A 21,943-nucleotide genomic window follows, 5' to 3' on the forward strand; every position below is an offset into this window, starting at 1 on the left:
ATGGTCTCCTGAGGGATCTCCTCCCAGACCTGGACTAAAGCATCCGCCAACTCCTGGACAGTCTGTGGTGCAACGTGGCGTTGGTGGATGGAGCGAGACATGATGTCCCAGATGTGCTCAATTGGATTCAGGTCTGGGGAACGGGCGGGCCAGTCCATAGCATCAATGCCTTCCTCTTGCAGGAACTGCTGACACACTCAAGCCACATGAGGTGTAGCATTGTCTTGCATTAGGAGGAACCCAGGGCCTACCGCACCAGCATATGGTCTCACAAGGGGTCTGAGGATCTCATCTCGGTACCTAATGGCAGTCAGGCTACCTCTGGCAAGCACATGGAGGGCTGTTCGGCCCCCCAAAGAAATGCCACCGCACACCATGACTGACCCACCACCAAACCGGTCATGCTGGAGGATGTTGCAGGCAGCAGAACGTTCTCCACGGCGTCTCCAGACAGTCACGTGCTCAGTGTGAACCTGCTTTCAACTGTGAAAAGTACAGGGCGCCAGTGGCGAATTTGCCAATCTTGGTGTTCTCTGGCAAATGCCAAACCTCCCACCTGTGGACGTCGGGCCCTAATACCAACCTCATGGAGTCTGTTTCTGACCGTTTGAGCAGACACATGCACATTTGTGGCCTGCTGGAGGTCATTTTGCAGGGCTCTGGCAGTGCTCCTCCTGCTCCTCCTTGCACAAAGGCGGAGGTAGCGGTCCTGCTGCTGGGTTGTTGCCCTCCTACGGCTTCCTCCACGTCTCCTGATGTACTGGCCTGTCTCCTGGTAGCACCTCCATGCTCTGGACACTACGCTGACAGACACAGCAAACCTTCTTGCCACAGCTCACATTGATGTGCCATCCTGGATGAGCTGCACTACCTGAGCCAATTGTGTGGGTTGTAGAATCCGTCTCATGCTACCACTAGAGTGAAAGCACCGCCAGCATTCAAAAGTGACCAAAACATCAGCCAGGAAGCATAGGAACTGAGAAGTGGTCTGTGGTTACCACCTGCAGAACCACTCCTTTATTGGGGGTGTCCTGCTAATTGCCTATAATTTCCACCTGTTGTCTATTCCATTTGTACAACAGCATGTGACATTTATTGTCAATCAGTGTTGCTTCCTAAGTGGACAGTTTGATTTCACAGAAGTGTGATTGACTTGGAGTTACATTGTGTTGTTTAAGTGTTCCCTTTATTTTTTTGAGCAGTGTATATTTTTCTGTATATCTAAGCATAACTCCTGAGCTGTCTGTATCCTCCTTACTGGTGGTGATTTTTTTTTAAAGAAACTAAATATGCTTTTCTGCATCTCTGATAAAATCTGCATAAAAGATTGAGTCTTATTCAGTACATTTAGTAATTGCTTGCTTTTCTAAAGTCTACCAAACTTGCCAGCAGGCTTGCCAGCTAAGATAGTTAGACAAGCTAGTTACTCTAACTCGATTGATAGCCTGAAATGGCTTCTTGGTAGCTGGTTATGAGGTTGAGAGATTGAGAGATTTTGGACTTATCTGGGCTATATAAAGCCATCTTCATAAAATTGCTAGGTGGCTGGCAGTATTACAGAGAAACAACAACAACGAAATAAACAAAAACATGTTTGTATAAATGTTTTTATTGAAACGTTTTAAAACAGGACAAATCTGAGGGGGCACGTGCCCCTGTGCCCTCTATGGGCATGACGTCTCTGTTTCAATAAATAAATAAAACATTTGATGAACAACATTGACGATCTGGAGTGAGATAAGTGGACATGGCAAAGTAGCCTATGGGCGTAAATGGTGAGAACTCACCATCATTTGAGGACTGTCTCTCTTGGAAATAAAAGTCAAACCACAAAGTAAAAACAACAATAGGCTAGTGTTTTGCTGTACTCATGGACTGTATTATAAAAAATATTTTGGAAATATGGAAGATATGCTAGCAAAGTTCAAAAGGAGAAATAGGCTAAATATTTCTGAAAACGTGTGCTCTACACTTGCAGTAAACTTGAGGTAAACTCACCAGTATCATGGAAATACTAACTTACCTAGCTATATTTACTGAAGATGTTGACGAAGGGAAATTAAAACAATGTCATTATTAGGTTTTCTGAATCAATTTACTTCAACATCCGTAAGCTCCCAAGCTCAATTTTGCAGCAGAAACGTCTGTGGGATCAATCTAAAAGTGCTTTGTGCTTTTGCTGTTTGACTTAGTAGGCTCATCATGGCAGGAATTCTGACAGTTAAGCTTAGAAGAAGTTGATGAGAAGATTTCAAAATGTAGGTCAAGATTTTCCTATGTAATTGACTCATTTTTCCTCTTGCCAATTTAAGATGGATCTCCATCTATGGCTGCCTTTACACAGGCAGCCCAATTCTGATCGTTTGACACTAATTGGTCTTTTGACCAATCAGATCACATATTTTGCCAGTAATTGGGCAAAATATCAGAATTGGGCTTCCTGTGTAAATATAGTCTATGCTACCTTTATTTGCCATATTATCCCAGCTGAGCTTAGTCATATGCTATGGACTGTGATTGTGTAGGCTAACTAACCCAGACATAAAAGCTGTGACAAGGGGGTAAATGCCCATAGAGAAAGATAGAGGTCTCTAGTGGCCAAAAGGCCATTTTAGCATGGGCACCGCCATTGAGGGCTTCCACCATCTTAAAGTAGTTAAAGTAGTCAACTGGGTGGGGATTCCTATGGGTTGTAGCCACAATGGCTTTGCTTATGCTGTCACAGATGCTATAATGGCACAGATATAAAGATGAGTCCTCTATCTATCTCTATGTTAAATACCTACTAAAGACAGCTAGGCTTACAAATATAAAACCTAATTAACACCTTATTCCTGACCTCTCTACTTCACAGCTTGTCTGAGAATTCTTTGAGCACTCCAAAGCACCAGCTGTGGAATCTTATCATGCCTCTGGAATAGAACATCCTCATGTTGTGCAGTGCTTTATTCATAGCACATGTTCATATACAGGACAATAGGGGGGGAAACACACAAGTGTCAGCCTTTCATACCTTAAGTGCCACTCTTGTAGATCATGTGTGGAGAGGGATGGTCATGGAAGCTGGTGTCAGTGTTGGATAATGACAGCTTTATTGGTGCGTATCTGAATGGCTGCCACCCTCCGGATCTCTTCAGCTGCTGATAGGAAACTTCTATAAAAGTGCCTCCAGGTGCCATAAGAAAGCCTAATGTCAGATTGTCGGCTGGAGAGAAAGAAACCTGAATATTGGTCTGCAATGCAAGTAATTCCTTGCAACATTGACTAATACTGAATTAATTTACTGCATAACGGTATGTAATAAAAGCAATCAATGACAACTTCAGTACACTACATAAAGCTATGACACGAAGGCTGTGTTTTAACAGCCACTCTAAAAACCCAAATCTGACTTTCCTTCTACATCCAATCGTTTTTATTTTTGTTTACTCAGTTTTACGTGACCCACATCCGATTTGCACATTCAAACTGATGTAGCCTCTTAAGGATCCCGGATAGCACACAGATGCAATGCTCATTTCCTGTCACTGTTCCTCTACATTTTTGGTCATGTGCAAAAAATAACACTTCAGATCAAAAGAATCTGAGCCTCCAGACAGAGGTCGCATATGGAGGATATGGTTTGTATCAGGATTGAGATCCACATGTAAAGGTGGTATAAATTGGAAGTCAAAAGATCAGATTCCATGGCTGCGTTTACACAGGCATACCAATTCTGATATTTTTCCACTAATTGTTTTTAAAAAAAACAGCTTTTTTGACCAGATCAGCTTTTTTGAGAATAATTGACACAATTGGGCTGCCTGTGTAAACACAGGCATGAAATCTGCCTCGTTTACACAGCACAACAAATTCTTATGTATGGGCATATCCGATTCATATCTGACCTTTTCCCGATTGTGTAAACATCAGCAAAAACATGGAATCTGTTCAGATTCTTACCACATTCGTATGTGATTCTCAATTCATATACAATTTCTATGCTGACAAGACAATCACCCAAAAATGTAAAGGAACTGTGGCAGTAAATGAGCATTGCGTCTGCGGGCTATTTCAGAGGCTACATCAGTGAAAACGAGCAAATATGATATGGGTAACATGTAAAACAGACAAGAAGATTGGCTATGGGGACAGCTGTGTAAACTCTAACAGCTGTGTAAACACAGGCTAACAAAATGAATCTCAACACTTGTAAACTTTCCAATAAAACGTTTTATTGAATTTGTCATTCCTATTAAGTCTGGTTACCAGACAATACATACAAAATTACTATCATCGTTCTAACATCATTTAAGTTCTAACACCGATGTTGCATTCCTGTGCAATTTCTGTGGACGTTAAAATGTATTTTCTTTCACTTATTTTTTAGAAAGCCAAAAAAAAAAAATTATAATAAAAACATCTGGACAAGGGTAACAGAAGTCAACATATAAATATCTGACCTGCCATGGGGAACAATTCACTTATGTACAATAGCTTAACTCAAAGAATATACAACGATAGGCACAACGATAACCGTTGCCATATCCTTTCTCCAATCAGAGTAGTCTGGAGTCCAACAGTGTACATTTAGATGTTGTTTTCTCATAGTGTGTGTTTGTGTACGTTCACAAGTGTTAACACTAAAGCAATCTCAGTCAGGGTCCTCCAGATCACCTTAAAAAATAAGCAGGTGGAATGCTATCAACTTCCTGTTACATGAAATGCCTTTTCCATTCCTGGTTGGCTCAGCTAGGAGTCGTCGCGCTGATGACGTCAGTGCACTGCGGCTCACAGAAAGTCCCGAAGCGCCCGTACACATCCCGGGCCCGGACAGCAAAGTAATACGTAGATCCAGAGACAAATTGGGTGAGAGTACAGGCCATGGGCAGTGGCAGTGCCTTCACCTCCCCAATCTTCTTCCAGTGCTGCCCCGCTCCAGGGCCATTCCCGGCCGACCCAGCGTTGTCCTGGTGGTACGCGTACAGGTGGTAGCTTTCCACGCCTGCACAGGTCAGGTCAGTCTCTGCCACGCACCAGGACAGGACGATGCCATTCTGGTTTTGCACCCTGGCCAACTTCAGCTGGGGCTGCTGTGGGGGTGTGGTCTGGTTGGCCTCCATGGGTAGCCGGCCAGGAGGCAAGGGAGCCAAGGGTAACGGGGGCAGGGTGACAGGGGGGGGCTTGGTTGGAGTGGTATTGCTTCCCATGCGTGCTTTGGATGGGGAGTCCTGGGAGGGAAACGAGAGGAGATGGAAATTAATTACGGCAAGAAATATGCAGAAAAACATATCACAAATGTATAGCTTTCAAAAAATAAAAATATATAGGTAATAAACTTAAGGTTTTCAATGTAGGAAAAAAATCAAACAGCAATTACAATTCCCTATCCCTATTCCCTTATATTAGTTATATTCAAGAATAAAGTCAATAATTCATTTTTATTGTGAATCATATGAATGTACCCTAGTAAAATATAATTCAGTACAGCACTGTTTTTTTCTTCTTCATAAGTCACAAGGTTATATATCCATGCTTAGACTGGCAGAAATATAACTACCCAGAAAAAATGACATTCTTTTATTTTGAATACCACATATTTGATGTGTCACAGGTACAACTCAATTGTATCAACTCAAAAGGTTTTTTCTACAAAACTTCCTGCCTTACACTGAAAAAAATGCTAAAATCTATGAAAATATCTTTCGCTTCATCCTTTGAGATTTGTTTTTGACTGTCTGAGTCAACCAAAGCAAGTTATCGTATTTTAATAAAAACTGGTGTTATACTGTATGACAATATTTTGTTACCCTGAATGACATCACTACGGCTCACAAATATTGATTAAATGTGATCCTTAAGCAACAACAATAATGATCATATGAACTATTATTAGTAGCAGAAATAGTATTTTTCTTTTAGCTATTTTTTGTTGTTATAAAACTGTAAAAAAAACTGGATAAGATGTTTAAAATGTGCAGGCTAACTGAACATAAAATCTCTTCCATACTAGAGAGAGAGAGAGAGAGAGAGAAAAATTACCCATACGCCACACACACAAAGAACATGGGTTTAACTACACAACATAGTTTAACTGACACGAGGTACAATTTAATTCACATAGGATTAAATCAGCATTGAACATTTCAAAAAAGCATTAATTAAAAAACATTCCATAAACATTGGGCAAAAAACTGTAGTTTTGCTTAAAATCATCACGAAACAGTGGATATCTTTCTCAAAGTAATGTCATGACATTACATCAGGCATTTGAAAAAAAAATGCATAAACAATTATTCCACCAACATCAAAACATTTCTGTATTCTGAATATCAGAATATTAACCAAATCCATTGTTTGAACATCAAATGGAACTCATCAATGTTCTCAAACAGAACCCATCATTCAATAACATCTTTAAAACATTTATTTTCTTTTTAGATTGCTTGTGTATGTCATTTTCTTGTGTAGGCCTAAGTAGTATTCTGTAGCCTAACTGGTGTGTAACTTGGAATTAGGACTAATAAAGCTCTGTAAACTTTTCCCAGTCAGAGTTGCAGAATTTTGAATTCCTTCGTTTTGTAGTACACGGCTCTGGTTCGGAGATCACTGCTTGGACATCCGACTTGAAGTAGTATGTGATGTCCTGAACTTGGGGCCACGCAAATTAATTATTTCTTTCAGCTGCTTGTTGCATGCAACTGATTTCCATCTACTCTCCTACAACCGTCAAAACTTGGCCAACAAATAGCTGGTAATCGTAATGGACTACTATGAACTTTCCTTTTAAGTCCTCTGGTGGTTTCACCATTGCAGGACACCTCCCGATGGTGGATCTTTCCAGGTTCATTTGCGATGATCTGGTGGATTTTTAAGGTTCATTTGACAGCTGGCAACTCATTTGGAACTGCTTCATCAAAATCGTTTAATCTCATCCTCAGCAATCCAGAAGTACTTTACGCTTGACTGCGTTTTCTCCAGCATGGTGTAGAGCTCCTTTGGGCTCTGGAGGTCACCGCCCTTTTTGACAAACTCATCTGCACAACGTTTAACCGAACCACCAACCCCATCGAGTGCACCTTTTCCGTGGGACTTCTCAGAAAAATTACCTCTTTGAACCCCATGAGAAATGACACCGTGCTCAGGAGGTAGAAATTATATTTATTTATATATTGCGTGACGGGGCCATCACTCATGCATGTAGTGGAGTCGGGGATGTTTTTTTCCCTTCCTATCATCCAAGACAGGCTTCAGATGAGCCCACACGGCACGCTCGTCATGCCGGAGGGACTCTGAAATGGAGGCATAGGATTGGCATTCCTGTGGTGTGTACACAACACTTGTGTAAATAGTTGCCTTCTTACGGCCGCCCCCAAAATGAAAAGCCTGAACCTCTGTATGCAGCTGACACGCATAATTTTCAGAAAAGTCCATGCGGATTACAACCTTGTGTTCTTTAAGTGTGTCTTTTAAGTTTCAGCACTGCTCAACTTGGTGTAGCCAGTTAAACTGGTGCCTCGCAATAGCATCCAGTTACTTGTTTAAGTTTTTAACCAGATCGAGCCCCGTGCCCATCTGTTTTTTTTTCCCACAAAATTTGAGAAGGACCTTTCTCCATTGCTCGATTTCTCCCTTTGCCACTGTTGCCAGGAAATTAGTGCATTTCATCAGTCATTTCATTAGTCTCTATTTCATCATTGCAAAGTTATGCTCAAAGACGGTACATGCATTGCTTGTTCTTGTGATCACAGACAATGGAAGACAGTAACTCGGAAACTCTTGAGGTTTTCAGCAACCCGCTTTGGCTCAACCTGTCAACTAGAAGTTTCACATTCTCGTGATTGAGACACGCACAGGTGTTGAGGTCATGTGCCTTTTGCTCTGTAATGTAAAATGGCCACAGTCGTAAAAAACTGTCTGAATGACAGCGAAAGTGTCCCATCCACCTCTGAATTGTACTCTGCAAGGAGTTATTTTAGAGATTTCATGAGTATGTGCCTCTAAACCTTCTTTTGCATGACTGTGTCTTTCTTCCCTGAGAAAAGGCCACTATTTTCATCTCTATTGAGAAATGCAATGACCAGTGTTTTCCTCACTGAAGACATTTTCTTTTTCCCTCGTGGCCTGTATTTTTCAGCATTTGAATTTATTTGACCTTTGCATGCCCTTTCGTAATTTGTCACTTTTTTGTTGCGATCGTTTTAGTTGCATTTCCAGTTGGAGAATATTCTTCATTAGTTCTCGTTTTTCCTTTTGCAGCCGCTTGCAACGCTATGATACCCTTTTCACTTTTTCTGGAGTAGAGGAAGCAAGTGGTTGCTCCAGTGTTTGAGATTGAGGCTCAAGGTTCTGGAGTCACGGATGGTTTCTCCAGCTCTGGAGGTGCAGGTTCATGTTTGTCACGCCCTGGTCTTAGTATTTTGTGTTTTCTATATTTAATTGGTCAGGCCAGGGTGTGACATGGGTTTATTTTGTGTTGTGTTTATGTATGGGTTTTTTTCGTAGGTTTTGGGATTGTGGCTTAGTGGGATGTTCTAGCAAAGTCTATGGTTGCCTGAGGCGGTTCTCAATCAGAGGCAGGTGATTCTCGTTGTCTCTGATTGGGAACCATATTTAGGCAGCCATATTCTTTGAGTGTTTCGTGGGTGATTGTTTCTGTCTTTGTGTTAGTTGTCACCAGATAGGCTGTATAGGTTTTCTCGTTCCGTTTGTTGTTTTTGTATTGTCGTGTTTATTCGTCATTAAACATGTATCGTATTAACCACGCTGCATTTTGGTCCGACTCTCTTTCGACGGAAAAAAAACGTAACAATGTTGTACTTGTACAAGTTGTTCAGGGGGCTGCTCAAGGTTCTGGAGTCAAGGATGGTTGCTCCAGCTCTGGAGATGCAGGTTCATGTTGTACTTGTACAAGTTGTTCAGGGTGCTGCTCAAAATAGTTTCCTTCAGTGGACACTGGAGTTAAATTCATCACCACAATAATTTGTTCTATTTTTTTCACGCCGCCTCCTCTGATTTAATCTCCATTTTTCCCTCTTTTTTTCCGCATCAGATTGTGTCATTGTATGGATCGGTGGATGATCAGGATTGACATCCTTCTTTCTTCTCTGATAGCTAAAAAACGAAAATGTTATAGTTATGACAGTGGCGCAGAATAGGATTCACATCCATTAAATATTATTAGTAGTCTATTAATAGTAGGCTATACAATGATAACACTTCATAAAAGTTTAAAGGTTAAATCAACTCCCTCTCCCAAACATGTTTTGTTACCATTTCACTGCTAATGTTATTAATAATCACTTTACTATAATTTGAGCCTGCGGCAAACACTTTACATTGCATTAAGTTGCATTATTACATGATAGTTAAGTATTATGCATTGTTACACTGTAACTGGTAAATTTATATTCAATGCAGGTACACAAATGCAATTTCAAGATACCTACACAAAATAGATAGATAAAATGCCCATCAAACTACTTCAATTCAAACTTGTACAGTCTCAATTTTTCATAAAGTGCCCCAAATGTGAAGCAGCATTTAACTAATATAATTCATTATCCATATTTGTGTGTGTGTAATATTATTTTAACTAATATAATTAATCAGTTATACCTTAACTGCAGTGCAATAAGACATAAATATAGTGTAATAATGCAACTTAATGTTAAGTGTTACTCACCCAGCTTTATATCCTATGATATCCTATTCTGTTGCTGACAGTAGCATGAAGCCATGAAAACAATACCTTGCTTTTCTTCTGGCTAGTCTTTCCTCCCTAGCAACTGGATCTGCGTTAATCTTTTGTCTGTGCCGTGCAGCCCTCTCCTTATTAGACAATGGCATCTACAGTATAAAGATAATGTTCCTTGAAATACCTTAAAATGCCATAAAATAGTTTACAATTATAATATTCAGTATTCATACAACAAGTAAATATGAATTGCATGATTACATTTTGTAAACTAGTGAAAACATGGGATAACAAAACTACTGTCATTCAGCATAACGGGTGACATTGTGGTATAACATGAAACTTTTGCTGTGCCAAAGGACAAAAAAAGCGTGATACTGAAGGACGGATTTCATACATAAACCTATATGGGTCAAAGACGAGACGTATAAATTTGGTGTCCGAAGGCCATTCATTTTACATAAGATAAATATGTATAAATAAATATGTATAAATATAATATTAAAATCACTCAACTCTTACCCTTCTTTTGACCCATAAATATTTGTGTTGCAAACTATTAAATTAAGGGAGTTATTGAGCTCTAAAGTGTCAAAATGTCCTTCAGTGTAACTGTCCGAGTTAAAATTCTAATGACAAAAGTGATTTTAAAATGTAGAAATTAATCGTAAAAATATAAATGAACACCCATAGCATAATTCAAATCAAATCAGGTCACATACACATGGTTAGCAGATGTTAATGCGAGTGTAGCAAAATGCTTGTGCTTCTAGTTCCATCAGTGCAGTAATATCTAACAAGTAATATAACAAATTCACAACAACTACCTTATACACACAAATGTAAAGGGATGGAATATGAATCCGGGCCAGCAGCCTTGCGAGGGTTAATACATTTAAATGTCTTACGTCGGCCATGGAGAAGGAGAGGGGGGCCCGCAGTCCTTGGTAGCGGGCTGAGTTGGTGGCACTGTATTATCCTCAAAGCAGGCAAAGGTGTTTAGCTTGTCTGGAAGCAAGACATCGGTGTCCGTGATGTGGCTGGTTTTCTTTTTGTAGTCTAATTGCCTGTAGACCCTGCTACATACGTCTCGTGTCTGGGCCGTTGAACTGCGACTCCATTTTGTCCCTATACCGACATTTCGCTTGTTTAATTGCCTTGTGGAGGGAAAAAATAGACTGTTTATATTCGGCCATATTCCCCGACCTCTTTCCATGGTTGAATGCGGTCGTTCGTGCTTTAAGTTTTGCGCGATTGCTGCCATCTATCCACGGTTTCTGGTTGGGGTAGGTTTTAATAGTCACAGTGCGTACAACATCTCCAATGCACTTCCTAATAAATTTGCTCACCGAGTCGGCGTATAAATCTATGTTATTGTCTGAGGCTTCCCGGAACATTTTCAAGCCCACTCTTGAAGTGTGGATTCCGATTGGTCAGACCAGCGTTGAATGGTTCTCCTCGCCCTATTTGAGGTTATGCCTATTGGACGGTACGAGCAAGATGGAGTCATAGTTGGATTTGCCGAAGGGAGGATGAGGGAGGGCCGTGTATACATCATGGAAGTTAGAGTAGCAGTGGTCCAGTGTTTTGCTCGAGCGGGTACTACAGTCAATGTGCTGGTAGAATTTAGATAGCCTTGTTCTCAAATTAGCTTTGTTAAAATCCCCAGCTATATGGTTTCCAGTTTACATAGAGTCCAGTGAAGTTCTTTCAGGGCCTTCGAGGTATCTGCTTGGGGGGGGATATACACGGCTGTGACTATAATCGAAGAGAATTCTCTTGGGAGAAAATGCAGTCGGCATTTGATTGTAAGGAATTCTAGTTCAGGTGAACAAAAGGACTTGAGTTACTGTATGTTGTTATTGTTACACCATGATTTGTTAATCATGAGGCATACATCCCCGCCCTTCTTCTTACCAGAGAGATGTTTGTTTCTGTCGGCATGATGCATGAAGAAACCTGGTGGCTGTATCGACTCTGACAACATATCCCGAGAGAGCCATGTTTCCGTGAAACAGAGAATGTTAAAATCTCCACATTGTTGTCCAGAGACTGGACATTGGCGACTAATATGCTCGGAAGTGGTGGGTGGTGTGCTCCGCTTCTAAGTCTAACCAGGAGGCCGCTCTGTCTGCCTCTCCTGTGGTGACGATGTTGTTTTGAGTTGGCCTCTGGGATTATATCCAATGGGTGGAGGTCCAAACAAAGGATTTGCTTCGGGAAAGGCGTATTGCTGGTCGTCATGTTGGTAAATTGACATCACTCTTATATCCAATAGTTCTTCCCGGCTGTATGTAATAACACTTGAGATTTTCTGGGCTAACAATGTAAGAAATAATACATAAAAAACAAAATTACCGCAGAGTAAATCTCTCTGAAATATTTGATGATTTCACCTTTCACCCTCTAGTAACCTTTGTAACAAAAACACATGTCCTTCAGTACAACAGAAAATATGCTTTTGTTCTTTTACAAAATCTATATTGAATATGAAAAGTAAGGATAATCTTTAAAGGTCAAGGTCATTACTTTATATAGGTGGCCAAGGAGCTGCCTATTTGTATTTAATTGTGTTGTGTTTGTTTCGCATTCATTAAAATGTTGAGAAATTAAGGCATTCAAATAATCTTATAGGAACTCAAATTAATCAAATAAAAATATGAACATGTGAAATAGATTCAGGGGTAACAAACTCACCAGAGGGGGGCGGTAGTGAACTGTCAGATGAGGACCACCAACTGACTGTTGAGGAGATGCTCTTGATGTTGTGCCTGTAAAGAGAGGACAATATGTCAAATTAGATAACATAATAAGCATCCCCTCCTCAAATCTGCGTTGATCACAAGATTCTTTGAGTAAAAAAAACAATATGCAAACTTTTACTCAGAACCACTTTTACAGAGCAAATAGACATAGAGCTGACTTGTAACACATTGAATAACAGGCATGGCTAGGCTAATAGATATCCTTGGAATTCTATTAAATTGTGTCAACTGACTGACCACAATCATAAAACATCTAGCAATTAAGATTATAATCTAATGAGTGTTATAGTAATATCAGGGTGATATGGGGTCCATATATGAACATTAGAAAATGTTTAAACATAAACTTTTTGTCCAATTACGCATCTGCAATTTAAAATGGTCTGCATACTTGCACGTGATAGAACGCTACATGTTAGCTATTCCAATTAGATATCCTGGCACACTTAGCCATATGCTAACAAGACCAGCTGGCGTTTATTATTTACAGTCACAAATTCTGCCTCAGCCAATCAAAGATCTTAGACTTTACATGCCTTCAGAATGTATGACCCCTTGACTTTTTCCACATTTTGCTGTATTACAAAGTGTGATTAAAATAGATTTCATTGTCATTTTTTTGTCAACAATCTACACAAAATACTAAATGTGAAAGTGGAAGTAAAATTCTGATATTTGTATTAAAAAATATATGAAAAATAAAACATTTCTTGATTAGAGTATTCAACCCCCTGAGTCAATACATGTTAGAATTACCTTTGGCAGAGATTACAGCTGTGACTATTTCTGGGTAAGTCTAAGAGCTTTGCACATTATTTTATTATTACAATTCTTCAAGCACTGTCAAGTTGGTTGTTGATCATTGCTAGACAGCCATTTTCAAGTCCTGCCATAGATATTCAAGCCGATTTAAGTCAAAACTGAAACTAGACCACTCAGGAACATTCAACGTTGTCTTGGTAAGCAACTCCAGTGTATATTTGGCCTTGTTTTAGGTTATTGTCCTGCTGAAAGGTGACAGTCTCCCAGTGTCTGTTGGAAAGCAGACTGGACAAGGTTTTCCTCTAGGAAAATTCTGTTTCGTTTTACCATAAACAATTCCCTAGTCCTTGCCAATGACAAGCGTACTCATAACATGATGCAGCCAGCCCCACCACTATGCTTGCTTATGACCCTGTCAAGGAGCATTATGACCATCATAATCATATACAGAAAAAATATATAAAAACACAACTTGTAAAGTGTTAGTCCCATGGTTCATGAGCGGAAATAAAAGAGCCCAGAAATTTCCCATTCACGCAATGTGCAGTTTTGTCACAAAACACAATGTCACAGATGTCTCAAGTTGAGGGAGTGTGCAATTGGCATGCTGCCTGCAGGAATGTCCACCAGAGCTGTTTCCAGAGAATGTAATGTTAATTTCTCTCATCGTCGTTTTAAGAGATTTTGCAGTATGTCCTACCGGCCTCACAACCGCAGACCATGTTTATGGCGTTGTGTGGGTGAGCTGTTTGCTCATGTCAATGTTGTGAACAGAGTGCCCCATGATGGCAGTGGGGATATGGTATGGGCAGGCATAAGCTACGGACAACGAACACAATTACATTTTATTGATGGTAATTTGAATGCACAGTAATACTGTGAAGAGATCCTGAGGCCCACTGTTAAGGTATCTGTGACCAGCAGATGCATATCTGTATTTCCAGCATGTGAAATCCATAGATTAAGGCCTAATGAATTTATTTCAATTGACTGATTTCCTCATATAAACTGTAACTCCACAAAATCTTAGAAATTGTTGCATTTATATTTTTGTTCAGTATATGAAAAGTGGTACTCAGTGATGTGTTGTGTTGGATTTGCCCCAAAAATAACACTTTGTATTCAGGACATAAAGTTAATTTCTTTGCCACATTTTTTGCAGTTTTAATTGCAAACAGGATCCATGTTTTGGAATATATTTATTCTGTACAGGCTTCCTTCTTTTCACTAGGTTAGTATTGTGAAGTAACTACAATGTTGTTGATCCATCCTAAGTTTTCTCCTATCACAGCCATTAAACTAACTGTTTTAAAGTCACCATTGGCCCCATGGTGAAATCGCTGAGAGGTTTCCTTCCTCTCCGGCAACTGTGTTAGGAAGGACATCTGTATCTTCGTAGTGACGGTGTATTTATACACACTCCAAAGTGCAATTAATAACTTCACCATGCTCAAAGGGATATTCAATGTCAGATTTTTTAAATATTTTCCCATCTGCCGATAGATGGCCTTCTTTGCAGTGCATTGGAAAACCTCCCTGGTCTTTGTGGTTGTACTTGTGTTTGAAATTCACTGGTCGACTGAGGGACCTTACAAATCATTGTATTTGTGAGGTACAGAGATGAGGTAGTCAATAAAAAAAAATCATGTTAAACACTATTATTGTCCATGCAATTTCTTATTTGACTTTTTTTCCAAACATTTTTACTCCTGAACTTAATTAGGCTTGCTGTAACAAAGGGGTTGAATACTTATTGACTCTTGACACTTTAGCTTTACATTTTGTATTAATTTTTAAACATACCAAAAAATTACACTCTGACATTATGGGGTCTTGTGTGTAGGCCAGTGAAGAAACATCTCAATTTAATACATTTTAAATTCCGGCTGAAACACAACAATATGTGGAAAAAGTCAAGGGGTCTAAATAAACACTTCCTGAAGGCAACCGATGGGATTTAATAAAATAACTTTGCCAATAGAGAGATATTTAAACCTCAAAATTCAAGGTTTACATTTGTTTCTGCTTGGTCTGTAACAAGCATATTGTCAATGTCGGATGAAATCATATGGAAAAAAAAAATCAGGTAAGAAAAAAAATCTACATCAGTAAACAATTTCTATTTTACAACCAAAAAACTTTATAATGGAGTTACAAGTTTTGCACACATTATATGTGGAGATAAGTGGTTCTTATCATTGAATAGAACGGGAAATATTACTTTTGAGACATTGGAATAATTTAAATGACAATATCACAATAGCTCTTAAAGTACATGTTATGGTGAATGTGTACAAAAGATTTCCACCAAGTGTGATGTTGAATTTTTTTACTCAAAGTATAAGTATTAAAACAGTCAGTATCAACATTTCACTATCAATCATGTTACAAGTATGGAAATATCATCAAGGCACATTTCAGCAAGGAATTCAACATCAAATCAAGGTAGGTATTCCAGTAAGAATCATGTAAGTAATAAATAATCAAACAGTGCAAATATCAACTGTCATAGTCAAAGAAATCATGTTAGTGTGAACACCTGGCGGGACTGAGGAGTTTCCCATCCTCCTCACATTGACAGCTGTAGCTCTGACACGGACTGGAAAACAGGCTCCAGGTACTGCTTAGAGGAGGATGACGTGCAGTAGTGTGATGGTACTATCGGTAAGTCGCACAGAAATGTTGTCATCGTTTTGTGCCTCATTCCTCACAGGTGCTAATCTGATGGTCTCCCCAAGCTCCTTCGCTTGCACCCAGTGTAGCACAGACCATTCAGCCAACAAGTGTTCACATACTCTCTTCTTCTCACCATAAACTTCAATATGGTATGCCAATGTGGATGTCCTTCTAGGGCTCATATTCTCAGACCTGCATCGCTGCACTGCAGTACAGTCAACAAAACCACACACATACACTTTCCTCTCATTCCAGTCTAACGTTTGCCAGAAGTACTGGAAAATCTTCTCTCTGTCCTCATCACAGATTGCATCGCAGGAGCGCTTGGAGGACCTTCGACATCCCTCTGACACACTGGTCCCATATTGCATGGCTTTCTCTTCACCTCCCCTTCTGTTGTTGACCTTCCTGTTGCGCTCTGTCCTGCCAACCCTTGATTGGTAGCAATTGATTGGTCTGCCGTTGTTTGCTCTGCTCTTTGATGCGTGTTGTCTTAAACATTTCAAATGAGAGAACCTATATCGATACAATAATTTGAAATATATTAGCTACATCATTCAGTGTAGAATGTTCAGCAGATTTCAGTATTTTAGCATTGCCATTTTCCTAAAAACAATGTACATTTAGCTAGCTATTATTATAGGTAAAAGGTATGCTTTTTCACAAAGAAATCCTGAGATGCCACTGGCATTTTCCTCATGATCACTTTCCTCGTCTGAACTATCGCTAGCACTCTCCATCTCTGACTGCAAAACTCTGGCCTCTTCAAAAGGGACATTCACCATGGCACACAGCTCCTGCAATGAAAAAGACATGAAAAAATAAGTTTGGCTCATTCTCAAAAAGAATGGATTAATGTTAGCCTGATTGAATGATATACAATCAAGTATTAATCACAATGTAGACCTAACGTTAGCTATTGAAACAGGTATGAATCGATATGAGGTGAATAGTCTAGCAAGCTACATGGCTAACACTGGAACTAGCTTAGCTAGCCAGCTTAGGTTGCTAATTAGATAGTAGTTAGCTATTGCCACACACATCTGATTAATCTGTTCGCTCTTTATGCTATTGACAAGGTGGCTATCTAGTTAGCCAACAAGAAATAATTTATGGGAAGCTGAAACTTCATCTGTCACATTCAATGACAATGGAATGGGTTAGCCAAAGCCAGACAGTTAGCTACCTTTCCATTTCATTTGCACTCTCCCTCAAAACACAATCTCAACAGCAGGTTTTTATCTGAGAAATACTTGTCTTACTCCGGGAACGATATAATATCACAAAAGGCAGAAGGTAATTAAAGTGCAACTTACCTCTGATCACATCTGGCTACGCACCCACAAACACGAACAATATCTCCTCAGAAAAGTGAAGACGTGAGCTCCTTTCAAGCAATAATATCCATCTGCGGACTGCAGTAACTACACGCCGTACCCACTGCCATTGAGGGTACTTGTAACAGTACAACAACCATTAGCATTAAGTCATTACATGCTGCGTCCACTAGCATTACGTCACTATATGCACACTAGCTAGCAGAGAAAAAGTTTATGGTAATATTTTTTTATTTCACCTTTATTTAACCAGGTAGGCAAGTTGAGAACTAGTTCTCATTTACAACTGCGACCTGGCCAAGAATAAAGCAAAGCAGTTCAACACATACAACAACAGAGAGTTACACATGGAATAAACAAACATACAGTCAATAATACAGTAGAAAAAGACTATATACAGTGTGTGCAAATGAGGTAAGATAAGGGAGGTAGGGCAATAAATAGGCCATGGTGGCAAAGTGATTACAATATACAAATTAAACACTAGAGTGATTGATGTGCAGAAGATGAATGTGCAAGTAGAGATACTGGGGTGCAAAGGAGCAAGATAAATAAATAAATACAGTATGGGGTGAGGTAGTTGGATGGGCTATTTACAGATGGGCTATGTACTGGTGCAGTGATCTCCGAGCTGCTCTGACAGCTGAACCTAACCATAAACATCAGTGCGCCTTTCTTAAAATCAATACACAAGTATATATTTTTAAACCTGGAAATTTGGTTAATATTGCCTGCAAACATTAATTTCTTTTAACTATGGAAATTGTGTCACTTCTCATGCGTTCTGTGCAAGCAGAGTCAGGGTATATGCAGCAGTTTGGGCCACCTGGCTCGTTGTGAACTGTGTGAAGACCATATCTTCCTAACAAAGACCATAACTAATTTGCCAGAATGTTACATAATTATGACTTAACATTGAAAGTTGTGCAATGTAACAGCAATATTTAGTCTAATGGATGCCACTCGTTAGATAAAATACGGAACAGATCCGTATTTCACTGAAAGAATAAACGTTTTGTTTTCGAAATTATAATTTCCGGATTTGACCATAGTATTGACCTAAGGCTCGTATTTCTGTGTGTTATTATATCATAATTAAGTCTATGATTTGATAGAGCAGTCTGACTGAGCGGTGGTAGGCAGCAGCAGGCTCGTAAGCATTCATTCAAACAGCACTTTCCTGCATTTGCCAGCAGCTCTTCGCTGTGCTTCAAGCATTTCGCTGTTTATGACTTTAAGTCTATCAACTCCCAAGATTAGGCTGGAAATACTAAAGTACCTATTAGAACATCCAATAGTCAAAGGTATATGAAATACAAATGGTATAGAGAGAAATAGTCCTATAATAACTACAACCTAAAACTTCTTAAACTTCCTAAAACTTCTTACCTGGGAATATTGAAGACTCATGTTAAAAGGAACCACCGTTAGCTTTTTTACATGGCACATATTGCACTTTTACTTTCTTCTCCAACACTTTGTTTTTGTATTATTTAAACCAAAATAAACATTTTCATTATTTATTTGAGACTAAATATATTTTATTGATTATATATTGATATATTGATTGTATTATATTAAGTTAAAATAAGTGTTCATTCAGTATTGTTGTAATTGTCATCATTACAAATATATATATAAAAATCGTCCGATTAATCGTTATAGGCGATTAAAAAAAAATCATAATCGGTAGATCTCCAGTCTCCAGCTTCAGTGATTTTTGCTGTTAGTTCCGGTCATTGGCAGCAAAGAACTGGAAGTAAAGACGGCCAAAGGAGGAATTGGCTTTGGGGGTGACCAGTGAGATATACCTGCTGGGGCGCGTGCTACGGGTGGGTGCTGCTATGGTGACCAGTGAGCTGAGATAAGGCAGGGCTTTACCTAGCAGAGACTTGTAGGTGACCTGGAGCCAGTGAGTTTGGCGTCGAGTATGAAGCCAGGGCCAGCCAATGAGAGCGTACAGGTCGCAATGGTGAGTGGTGTATGGGGATTTGGTGACAAAACGGATGGCACTGTGATAGACTGCATACAATTTGTTGAGTAACGTGTTGGAGGCTATTTTGTAAATGACATCGCCCAAGTCGAGGATCGGTAGGATGGTCAGTTTTACGAGGGTATGTTTGGCAGCATAAGTGAAGGATGCTTTGTTGCGAAATAGGACGCCGATTCTAGATTTATTTTTGGATTGAAGATGCTTAATGTGAGTCTGGAAGGAGAGTTTACAGTCTAACCAGACACCTAGGTATTTTGTAGTTATCCATATATTCTAAGTCAGAACCGTCCAGAGTAGTGATGCTGGACGGGCGGGCAGCGATCGGTTGAAGAGTATGCATTTAGTTTTACTTGCATTTAAGAGCAGTTGGAGGCAACGGAAGGAGAGTTGTATGGCATCAAAGCTCGTCTGGAGGTTAGTTAACACAGTGTCCAAAGAAGGGCCAGAAGATACATAATTGTATCGTCTGCGTAGAAGTGGATCAGAGAATCACAAGCAGCAAGAGCGACATCATTGATGTATACAGAGAAGAGAGTCGGCCCGAGAATTGAGCCCTGTGGCACCCCCATAGACTGCCAGAGGTCCAGATAACAGGACCTCCGATTTGACACACTGCACAGAGACGTAGTTGTAAACAAGGCGAGGCAGTCATTTGAGAAACCAAGGCTGTTTAGTCTGCTGATAAGAATGTGGTGAATGACAGAGTCGAAAGCCTTGGCCAGGTCGATGAATATGGCTGCACAGTAATGTCTCTTATCGATGGCGGTTATGATATTGTTTAGGACCTTGAGCATGGCTGAGGTGCACCCATGACCAGCTCTGAAACCAGATTGCATAGCGGAGAAGGTACGGTGGGATTCGATATGGTCGATAATCTGTTTGTTAACTTGGCTTTCGAAGACTTTAGAAAGGCAGGGTAGGATAGATATAGGTCTGTAGCAGTTTGGGTCTAGAGTGTCTCCACCTTTGAAGAGGGGGATGATCGCGGCAGCTTTCCAATCTTTGGGAATCTCAGACGATACGAAAGAGAGGTTGAACAGGCTAGTTATAGGGGTTGCAACAATTTCGGCAGATCATTTTAGAAAGAGAGGGTCCAGATTGTCTAGCCCGGCTGATTTGTAGGGGTCCAAAATTTTGTAGCTCTTTCAGAACATCAGCTATCTGGATTTGGGTGAAGGAGGAATCGGGGAGGTTTGGGCGGGCAGTTGATCGGGGTAGGGGTAGCCAGGTGGAAAGCATGGCCAGCCGTAGAAAAATACTTATTGAAATGCTCAATTATAGTGGATTTATCAGTGGTGACAATGTTTCCTAGCCTCAGTGCAGTGGGCAGCTGGGAGGAGGTGTTCTTATTCTCCATGGACTTTAGTGTCCCAGAACTTTTTTGAGTTTGTGCTACAGGATGCAAATTTCTGCTAGCCTTAGCTTTCTTAACTGCCTGTGTATATTGTCAATATCAATGATTATGTAACGTGCAGGCCTCACCACTAGGAGTGCTGATCAGCGGAGGAGGTCCAGTAGATCGCTGGGTAACTGAAGAGGACGATACCGCAGTCGTAATGGCCTTTCTCACACCAGTCACTGCAGAATTAAAGAGAAGGATTAAAGAATAGAGGACAGAAGAGGGAATTCAATAAATATTTATTTATCCAGAATCGTTTACATCATTAGCAACAATAGTCACTATTTTAGAGGACATAAATCAATCATTTAGTGGACCTCTCTGGAGTTGAGAGGGAGGAATTTGGAGATGTTTTGGGATTCATTCTCACCTAGCACATCATCATCCTCCTCCTCCTCCTCCTCAGTGAGGTCTATGAAGGAGCCTTTGGTTCGAGCCCCCGTTTTGGTTGGAGTAGAGCTTGTTGCTTGGTTATCTGAAAGGGATGTAACAGACATAAGAAAGAAAACAGTTAGATAATATTCACTTTTACAACAGGTTTTTAGATTTTGCTGCAACACATCGTGAGTGGATGTGCTGTGAGCACTTTGAAAGTCGGAAGTTTACATACACTTAGGTTGGAGTCATTAAACCTAGTTTTTCAACCACTCCACAAATTTTTTATTTTTTTGTCAAATCAGTTAGGACATCTATTTTGTGAATGACAAGTAATTTTTCAAACGATTGTTTATTTCACATATAATTCACTGTATCACAACTCCAGTGGGTCAGAAGTGTGCCTACAGTAACTTGACTGTGCCTTTAAACAGCTTGGAAAATTCCAGAAAATAATGTCATGACTTTAGTAGCTTCTGATAGGCTAATTGACATCAATTGAGTCAATTGGAGGTGTACCTGTGGATGTATTTGAAGGCCTTACCTTCAAACTCAGTGCCTCTTTGCTTGACATCATGGGAAAATCAAAAGAAATCAGAAAATAAAATGTAGACCTCCACAAGTCTGGTTCATCCTTGGGAGCAATTTCCAAATGCCTGAAGGTACCATGTTCATCTGTACAAACAATAGTACGCAAGTATAAACACCATGGGACCACGCAGCCATCATACCGCTCAGGAAGGAGACACGTTCTGTCTCCTAGAGATGAACGTACTTAGGTGCGAAAAGTGCAAATCAATCCCAGAACAACAGCAAAGAACCCTGTGAAGATGCTGGAGGAAACAAATACAAAAGTATCTATATCCACAGTAAAACGAGTCCTATATCGACATAACCTGAAAGGCCGCTCTGCAAGGAAGAAGCCACTGCTCCAAAACCACCATAAAAAGCCAGACAACG

The 21,943-nt window shown here is 40.0% G+C and overlaps 1 protein-coding gene and 1 long non-coding RNA gene across 7 annotated transcripts in view; both read right to left on the reverse strand.

Moving 5' to 3' along the window:
• Positions 1–4,194: 4,194 nt before the first annotated feature.
• The window catches only part of LOC112263505 (activating transcription factor 7-interacting protein 1), a 59,036-nt gene continuing 41,287 nt past the window's right edge, over positions 4,195–21,943 (reverse strand). For 3 of the 6 annotated variants that reach the window (XM_024439884.2, XM_024439912.2, XM_024439892.2), the window contains 4 exons: positions 20,979–21,083; positions 20,692–20,787; positions 12,374–12,447; positions 4,195–5,210 (listed from right to left, as the gene is read on the reverse strand). In XM_024439884.2, coding sequence (XP_024295652.1) covers positions 4,728–5,210; positions 12,374–12,447; positions 20,692–20,787; positions 20,979–21,083 — 758 coding nt within the window. In that variant the 3' untranslated portion in view covers positions 4,195–4,727. Of the gene's footprint in view, positions 5,211–8,705; positions 9,094–9,730; positions 9,829–11,455; positions 11,996–12,373; positions 12,448–20,691; positions 20,788–20,978; positions 21,084–21,943 lie in introns of those variants that run through there. The other 3 variants (XM_024439903.2, XM_024439898.2, XM_042304103.1) reach the window with 3 other exon arrangements.
• On the reverse strand, positions 15,518–17,809 carry LOC112263529. Its single transcript, XR_002955508.2, has 2 exons — positions 17,196–17,809; positions 15,518–16,676 (listed from the first exon to the last, which is right to left on the reverse strand). It is a non-coding gene; the product is annotated as an uncharacterized LOC112263529 (long non-coding RNA).

The sequence above is a fragment of the Oncorhynchus tshawytscha genome, linkage group LG02 (genome assembly GCF_018296145.1).
Source record: "Oncorhynchus tshawytscha isolate Ot180627B linkage group LG02, Otsh_v2.0, whole genome shotgun sequence".
NCBI lineage: Eukaryota > Metazoa > Chordata > Actinopteri > Salmoniformes > Salmonidae > Oncorhynchus > Oncorhynchus tshawytscha.